An 8632-nucleotide genomic window follows, 5' to 3' on the forward strand; every position below is an offset into this window, starting at 1 on the left:
AAATGAATAAATAAATAAACTAAAGAGCTTCTGCACAGCAAAATAAACTATCAACAGAGTAAACAGACAATCTACAGAATGGGAGAACATTTTTGCAGTCTATTCATCTGACAAATGTCTAATATCGAGCATCTATAAGGAACTTAAACAAATTTACAAGAAAAAACCAAACAACTCCATTAGAAAGTGGACAAAGGACTTGAACAGATACTTTTCCAAAAAAGACATACATGCGGCCAACAAACATATGAGAAAAAGCCAACATCACTGATCATTAAAGTAATACAAATCAAAACCACAATGAGATACCATTTTACACCAGTCAGAATGGTTACTGTTAAAAGTCAAAAAACAGCACTCCAGCCTGGGCGACAGAACAAAGACTCTGTCTCAAAAAAAAAAAAAAAAAAAAAAACTACATCTCAAAAACAGAAAAAAAGAATGAGGATTCATCAACCTATTATTGTGTGCCAGGCCCAGGTGCACATGACACGCAGCTGTCCTCACTGGCCCTGCTGCCACGGCCACTCTGCAGAGGAGAAGGCAGGCTCTGAGTGGCTGAGAAGCAAGGCCCCAGTCCCAGCCAGTGGGAGACGGCTGCACAGACTGGGGCCTCAGGCTCTGCCTGACCCGCCCCTGACTCTAGCCTCAGGGAAAGGCCAGGCCTCTGAGGAAAACCATTTGCCACGGTCTCACTCCAAAGTCCCTTTTTGGGACAGTCATGATCAACCAAGCGAGGAAGCGGAATACCAGCCTTTGCCCCTGTGCTGCAGCCACCTTTTGGAGGGATCCTGGACAGTTCCCAGGCAGCGTGACTTGGTGGCCCCGCATACCTTGTCATGGTAAGTGGACGGGCACAAACACTGGGCCCCCAGCCTGGGCTCAAAGGCCAACAGGCCTGGCCCCAGCTGTGTAAAGCAAGCTCACCTTTAGGGACAAACTTCAGCGAGCTGCTGAATATTCAGAATCGGGACTGCCCCGGCTTGGGGCCATCGTTCAGGAACTCGTGGCCCAACCCGTTGCCACACTTGCCACAGGACACCTGGAAAGATCACAAGGCAGCTGCGTGAGCTTCTTGGCCATGAAACAGCCGCAGTGAAGGCCCTTACTGGGGGCCTTCCCACATGCCCATTTCCCAAGCTGACCGCCGACATAAGAGGTTGACCTTTGTCCTGGAGCCCGTACAGGAAACCTGTCCTGTTTCCCACATTTGCACCAGAAGGCCAGTCTCTCCCGATAGCCTGGGGTGGCAGCTCCCTGGCGGAGGCCACAGGCCTGGAGCAGACAGCTCTAAGCCCCTGGAGCTGCGGGGCAAGCAGAGGGAGGAAGGTGGGACTGGCTCTCTGCTCTCCCTGGCCGCCCCCATCCCTCCCCCACCCCCGTGGGCCCTCACCTTCAAGGCTCCAGGTCGATTGTGCTCCGGACGCTTGGCCACGCTGTCGGCGTGAATGGTCTCAGTGAATGCCGGCCATGGGGACGAGTGTGCGTACTTCGAGCGGCTGGAGAACAGCTCATAGCCACACTTGGCACATACATAAACGCCTGTGGTGGAAGGAGAGACAAATGTAGAGTCCTCAGCTCCAGCCTTTCGGGGCTCAAGCTCCCAAATCCACAGACCCAGGCAAAGACAGCGCTGTCCCGTTCCGAGGGTGGGCTGTGCTCCTTCCCCATGCACCTGCCATGGGAGGCGCTGTGCTAAGCTCACGTTTAGTACATGTGCCAGAGACCAGAGGATTCACCTTTCACAATCATCCCCTTGATTCTTCTCATAGCCCTGTGATGGGGCATCTCCTAACATTTCCATCTTTGCTTGCTGATGCAAAGACACCCAGCTACAGCATGTGCAGTGTGAAGGAGCCTGGGCAGTCCCATAAGGACAGGGAGCTCCCCCTTGCTCCCCTAGTTCCCCCAGGGTCATACACGGCAGGGGCCCTGATGTGGCCCCACCACCTGGTCCCTCTCCCTTCTCAAGTGGCCCTCCCTGCTGCCCAACAAGGCCCTAAGCTGGACACCCAGGCACTGCCCTGCTCTCCAGGCAAAAAGAGAACAGTCCCAGAGAAAAGGCCTCCAGGCCACACAGGAGCCCAGGAAAAAAGAGGGCTGGGGATGACAGATTTCAGCCTACCCACAAAGGATCACTTTAGAGTGGAGGGGGTGGGAAAGTTGCAAAACTGATTTGCAGAACTGTTTGAAGGACTGAAAACAGGAACCTCCCAGGGTGCTGAGTCACCTCTCACCCATCACCTGGGGACAGCCTCCCCTGGAAACTGTAGACTACCCAGCCTTTCCCAGGAACTGGAGAAGAAAGCAAAGAGGAGCCAGTAGCTGCCGTGGAAGTGGAGTTTCTGGCTTGGCAGAGCAGCCTGAGGACAACAGGGGTCCACAGCCAGAGAGTCTTGTTGGGGGAGGCTTTGCCGGGATGGTCCTGTGTCACAGTCCAGCCCCCTACAGGGGTGACACGCAGCAAATCCGCCCAAGGAAGACCAATGCACTCAGACTTGCCTGTGGATGTGTTTTTTACCAAATTAGTCCACTGCCAGGCGAGCCCAGCCCAGAAGGGGACTCATCAGGGCGAGTGTGGAGGGCTGGTCATGCCCCAAACCACCCCATCCTGTCTGCCTGGTCAAACTTAACTGGTTGTTGGCAGAGGCCTGGTGGCACTCCTGTTTTCCCAGTCTGGAGTCCCTGGGCAGGTGGGGAGGCACCTGGGCCGGCACATTAGGATCTGAAGGGGACATTCTATGCTTGCTGGACTCCTCCCAGAGATCCCGGACTCCGGGAATGGGAAGGGCCACGGTAACACCTGCGGGATAACCCGCGAAGGGGCGCCCTGGCCACAGACGCTGGCCCTGGACAAGAACTTGGCCTCTCCGAAGCCTCGACCCTAACCCGAATTCCCCCAGCGCCATCACTTTGGAGTGAAGAGGGCAGGGAAGGGGTACCACCCCCACGTATCCCGACCCCTTAGAGTCCCCCCGAAACGGCACGTTCACACTCAAGGCCTGCCTTTTCCAGGACGGTGAGCCCCCAAGTCCCCTCTCCTCGGGTACCCCACTCTCCTCGCCCCCAGGCTCCCCACTCCTCCGCAGTCCTCTTGACCCATGTTCGCTTCTCCCCGGCAGCCACATTCGCCCCCGTTCCCGCCTTGGGAGAGACATCACCCCCGGAGGACGGCGGCGCCCCTTCTAATGCGCGCCCCCCGCCGCGCTGCCCTCCCAGCGAGAGGCCGCAGGACCAACCGGGCTCAAAGTGATTCTGGAAAACCTCGCCCCCGAAGAAGCTGCAGAACGACATGGCGCCGCTGGAACCGCAGCGCACTTGCCGCAGCCAACTGACCCAAGGCTGCCGACCGGACGACCGCCGGGACCCGCGTCCGCCTCCCCGCCCCTCCCGAGGACCAATAGCTCCCCGGAGTGCGAATCCCGGCTTCCGCCTTCGGGAGGCCCCGCCCCTCCTGAGGGCCGGTCCAATCCGATCTTCCCAGCAGGCTCCGCCCGTCGGTGACTCCCAGGGACCACTCCTGGATCACTTCCCCAAGGCTCCGCCCCCGAGGGTGCTAGTCCAGTCCCGTCTTCCCAGCAGGCCCCGCCCATCAGTAACTTCCAGGGATCCCTCTTGGCCCGCTTTCTGTAGGCCCCGCCCCTCGCTATGGCCGGTCCAATCGCATCTCCCCAGCAGGCCCCGCCCATGGAAACTCCGAGGGACGACCCCTGGGCCGCTTCCCCAAGGCCCCGTCCCTGCCGTCTCGCGCGCCCTGGTAGCTAGGGGTGCATGTGGGGCCTGGCCAGGTGGGCGGCGGCGCGCACCCGTAGTGCCGTGTTCCCCCAGTCCAGTCCCTGGTGCTAAGCCCGGAGACGCTGGAGGTCAGCCTTTCCGCGCCCAGCTGAAACCGCCTTTGCAAAATTATGACTGAGACAGTGAAAGAGATCTAACGTAGCCGACTCTATCTTGCTTCTAACTTCCAAGCTGTCCTTGTTCATCCCTGGTGGTAGGCTGAAATAACTTTGGGAGAAACTCAGTATATGGTTTTTTTGTTTTTTCTTTCTTTTTTTTCTTTCTTTTATGAGATGGAGTCTTGCTCTGTCTCTAGGCTGGAGTGCAATGGCGCGATCTCGGCTCACTGCAACCTCCAACTCCCTGGTTCAAGCAATTCTCCTGCCTCGGCCTCCCGAGTAGATGGGATTACAGGCATGTGCTACCATGCCCAGCTAATTTTGTAATTTTGTATTTTTAGTAGAGAAGGGGTTTCTCCATGTTGGCCAGGCTGGTCTTGAACTCCTGACCTCAGGTGATCTTCCTGCCTTGGCTTCCTAAAGTGCTGGGGTTACAAGCGTGAGCCACCGCGCCCAGCCAGTTTATAATTTATAGTTTAAAACAAAGACAGTAACGGCCCTTTCCCAAAGCAGACCTCCTTCTTGCCTGGGGACTAGATATAGGACTAACATTAGCCACAATATTAGAAATTATGGTTTAGGAGTCATGCATCTGGAGGCTACAAGATTCTGACCCTCCCTAAACTGCTCCTAAGATCAGTGCTTGAGATATTTTGCCGACCCTGCACTTAATGGATCAGCTGGCACCACCCAGATCCATAAACTGGCTCCTGTGATCTTGCGACCCCACCCAGGAACTGACCGAGCGCAAGAAGACAGCTTCGACTCCCTCTGATTTCATCCCTGACCAATCAGTACTCCTGGCTCACTGGCTTCCCCCAACCCACCAAGTTATCCTTAAAAACTCTGCTCCCGGCACTCCAACAGCCTGGGCGACAAGAGCAAGACTTTGTCTCAAAAAAAAAAAAAAAAAAACCTCTGCTCCCCAAATGCTCAAAGAGATCAATTTGAGTAATCATAAAACATAAAACTCCGGTCTCCCACACACCAGCTCTGCGTGAATTACTCTTTCTCTATTGCAATTCCCCTGTCTTAATGAATCAGCTTTGTCTAGGCAGCAGGCAAGGTGAACCCCTTGGGCGGTTACTCAGCGCTCCGAGACACCATAGGAAGAGTCGCCTCCGGCCTTTATTAGACATTGGGGCAGACGGTGCCGTGCGCTTCAGGGCTCATCCACCCCACGCAGCCTACAAGTCTCCCGAGGTCTCCGGTTTTTCCTTCTCCAGATGCTTCTTTTGGGGGCCCTGGTTGAGGGGGTGGTGCAGGAGGAGCCTTAGTCACAAGAGTCTGGCCAGAAACACCCCCTCCTCCAGCCAGGCCCTAGATCACTCAGAGCCAGCCCTGCTGCTGCTGCCCTCCCAAGGCTGCTTCCTCCCCCACCTTCTCTTCTAAAGAATCAGTGCCCAGGGATAGACCCTTAAGAGTCTCTCCTGCAGGCCAGGCGCGGTGGCTCACGCCTGTAATCCCAGCACTTTGGGAGGTCGAGGCGGTTGGATCATGAGGTCAGGAGATAGAGACCATCCTGGCTAACATGGTGAAACCCCATCTCTACTAAAAATACAGAAAATTAGCCTGGTGTGGTGGCACATGCCTGTAGTCCCAACGACTTGGGAGGCTGAGTCAGGAGAATCGCTTGAACCCGGGAGACGGAGGTGGCAGTGAGCCGAGATCGTGGCACTGCACTCCAGCCTGGGTGACAGAGCGAGACTCTGTCTCAAAAAAAAAAAAAAAAAAGAGGCCGGGCGCAGTGGCTCAAGCCTGTAATCTCAGCACTTTGGGAGGCCGAGACGGGCGGATCACGAGGTCAGGAGATCGAGACCATCCTGGCTAACACGGTGAAACCCCGTCTCTACTAAAAAATGCAAAAAACTAGCTGGGCGAGGTGGCGGGCGCCTGTAGTCCCAGCTACTCGGGAGGCTGAGGCAGGAGAATGGCGTGAACCCAGGAGGCGGAGCTTGCAGTGAGCTGAGATCGCGCCACTGCGCTCCAGCCCGGGCGACAGAGCGAGACTCCGTCTCAAAAAAAAAAAAAAAAAGAGTCTTTCCTGCAGGTGAGCTCAGGGAAGTCCCTGCCAGCTCCAGCTCCCTACTCGGGCAGGCTGGATGTGGAGCCGGAGCCCCAGAGAAGAACAAGGATGGGGGTGGTGAGCTCACCATGAAGGCCCTCTTCTCTTCGGCTGTCTGGAAGCGGCCATGGCCGAACTTGGAGGTGGTGTCGATGAACTTGAGCTCAATATTCTCCACGGCCTGGCGGCTGTGGTGCACCAGGAGGGACTGGGGAATTCGTGGTAAAGTAGACATCAAGGGCGGGGATCCCCCACACCCTGCTGTGACCTCCAAGCCCTACCAGGAAGGTCTTGCTCACCTAGTTCCTACCAGAGCCCTCCCTTTCTGCTCCCACCACTCCATGCCCCTCGTGGCAGGCCCCGGGGCAGGACAGGCTGGCAGCCCTCAGGCACCCACTCCCCAGCCCACCCAGCACTGCCCACCTTTCTCAGCGTAATGACCCGCTTCTTGGTACCAGCAATACACCCCTTCAGCATGACGAAGTCGTTGTTCACTTCCCCGTAGTGCGGGAAACCACCCTGCAGAGGACACAGGTCAGGGGCCAGGCCCGGAAAGGGCTTCCGAGTTAGCGGACAGCTGGGGGTCCTAGGAGAATCCCCACAGGGGCTGTGACAGGCCGGAGCCCCGTGCCCCGCCCCCAGGTGTCGGGGTGACTATCATGTGGCCCCCACTGAGGGCAGCTTCTGACTCACAAGCTAAGTCCTTTTCCATGCATTATCTCACTTAACAGTCTGGATTTTTGTTGGGGGAGACTGAGGATCAGAGGAGCAGAGTCAGTTGCTCCAAGCTCCACAGCTGCTAAGTCCTGGAGATGTGGCTTGAGCCCAGGTGGCCTGACTGCCAGGCCACAGTAGAAGCTGCTGCACTCCACACCCGCATGACAGCAGCTAGAGGGGAAGCTGCCTCCACAGGAGGCTCGGAGGATGTGGGACGCAGCGCGGATTTCGTGCTTGTGACTACATCGAAATGTTTTGGACAAATGAGGCAAGGGTCCCACATCACTGCCCAGCTGTCAAAGTCTTCTGTCCAGTGTGCCTAGGGGGGCAGCGTCCAGCTGTGGGGCACAAATCTTGAGCCCCTGGGGCAGGGAGCATCCAACTGGGGCTGCAGCATGCCCCCTATATGTATACCAAGCTCCCTTGGCCAGCCTGACCCCACTCCAGCCCTCACCAGCGATGTGATGGGCCTGGCGGTCGCCCCCTCCCGGCCTCACCAGTGGTGTGATGGACTTGGCAGTCACGTCGTAGCTGGTGGATGCATTGTTCTTCACCAGCTTCCCGTCCTCCATGTGCAGCCCCCTGCCGATGCGGTAGATCTGCCAGGAGAAGGGGGCATATGCCGGGGCAGGAAGTGGCCGCAGAGGCCAGCAGCCCATCCAGGTCCATCGGCCCACGTGCTCAGACTCAGCGCTGGTGTGGGCATCTCGTGACCCCGGCAGTGTCTGGGTCATGCACCCCACCCACTGAGGCCAGTACTGAGGGCTGGGGTCCGACCACACAGTGTCCCACTACCCCGCCTGAGGACGCACCTTCTTGTTGAGCTCCGTGCGGTGGTGATAGCCCTTCTGCCCGGCCCGAGCAATGGAGCAGCCCACGCGGGCGGGGTGCCAGGCGCCAATGCAGGCCACCTTGCGCAGGCCCTTATGGGTCTTCCTCGGCAGCTTCTTGGTATGCCAGCGGCTTGTGACCCCTGTGAGTGGGAAGGGCTGGTGGCTGAGAGGCCAGGCTGGTCCCCACTGCCTCCAGGAAGCCTGCCCTGAAGCTGCCATCCCCACTGAGCCCTACCTTTGACACCTCGACCCTTAGTGACAGCAATGACATCAATGACCTCACTCTGGCTGAACACGCTATGCACGGGCACCTGCTTCTCCAGCCGGGCCTGGGCCCAGGCCACCTTCTCGGCCACCGTGCCACCGTTCAACTGGATCTCCATGATGTGGGCCTTCTTCTGCCGGAAGGGCAGCAGTTTCATCTGCAGGACATGGCCAGAGGTCACACCACGGCCCACGGGATCACAACCCAACCTGAAACACAGCATGGCCAGCAGTGACCCCTGCCATCTTCCACGCATGCATTCATTCATGGGTGTTCCCAGGATCAGGCTGCAACCCTTGTGTTGTGCTAGGCACTGTGGATCTGGTGTAGAATGAGGCAGAGGGAGTCCCACACCTCGGGAGCCACCGTCTCACCGGGGGACAGAAGGAAGTCAAGTAACTCTTGGAGAGGACAGAGTGCTCTGATGGGCTCTGGGGGCTGGTATTTCAGATACAGTGGTCGGGGCAGAGAGGGCTTCTCTGAGGAGGTGCCGCTGCTAACAAGAAGGAGCCACGGGGCAAAGATTGGAGAGGCGCCGGGCAGCAGGACCCCGCATTTGCACAGGCCTGGTGGCAGGGGAGGTCTTGGAAAGTTGGTGTGACAGAGAGGAGACCAGTGTGGCCAGATGGTGGGGAGCAAGGAGTGTGGGGCAGCGCCTGGGAGTGGGGAGCTCGGGCTTTCTTCCACGTGCAGGCTGTGATGTGATCTGATAGGATTTTTTTTTTTTTTTTAATGGAGTCTCTCTCTGTCGCCCAAGCTGGAGGACAGTGGGGCAATCTCGGCTCACTGCAACCTCCACCTCCCTGATTCAAGCAATTCTCCTGCCTCAGCCTCTTGAGTAACTGGGATTACAGGTGTG

The 8632-nt window shown here is 57.5% G+C and overlaps 2 protein-coding genes across 2 annotated transcripts in view; both read right to left on the reverse strand.

Annotated features, from left to right (window-relative positions):
* Positions 1-3456, reverse strand: part of MSRB1 (methionine sulfoxide reductase B1) — a 5295-nt gene extending 1839 nt beyond the window's left edge. The window contains 3 exon segments of the mRNA XM_011966955.1: positions 928-1042; positions 1394-1542; positions 3240-3456. Of these exon segments, the coding sequence (XP_011822345.1) occupies positions 928-1042; positions 1394-1542; positions 3240-3294 (319 nt within the window). The 5' untranslated portion in view covers positions 3295-3456.
* Positions 3457-4885: 1429 nt separating this feature from the next.
* RPL3L (ribosomal protein L3-like) overlaps positions 4886-8632 on the reverse strand; it is an 18545-nt gene continuing 14798 nt past the window's right edge. The window contains exons 4-9 of the mRNA XM_011967032.1: positions 7744-7982; positions 7488-7648; positions 7173-7274; positions 6382-6477; positions 6047-6166; positions 4886-5137 (exon numbers count right to left, since the gene is read on the reverse strand). Of these exons, the coding sequence (XP_011822422.1) occupies positions 5081-5137; positions 6047-6166; positions 6382-6477; positions 7173-7274; positions 7488-7648; positions 7744-7982 (775 nt within the window). The 3' untranslated portion in view covers positions 4886-5080. The remainder of the gene's footprint in view (positions 5138-6046; positions 6167-6381; positions 6478-7172; positions 7275-7487; positions 7649-7743; positions 7983-8632) is intronic.

This window comes from Mandrillus leucophaeus, unplaced genomic scaffold, assembly GCF_000951045.1.
Source record: "Mandrillus leucophaeus isolate KB7577 unplaced genomic scaffold, Mleu.le_1.0 Scaffold78, whole genome shotgun sequence".
NCBI classification, from domain to species: domain Eukaryota; kingdom Metazoa; phylum Chordata; class Mammalia; order Primates; family Cercopithecidae; genus Mandrillus; species Mandrillus leucophaeus.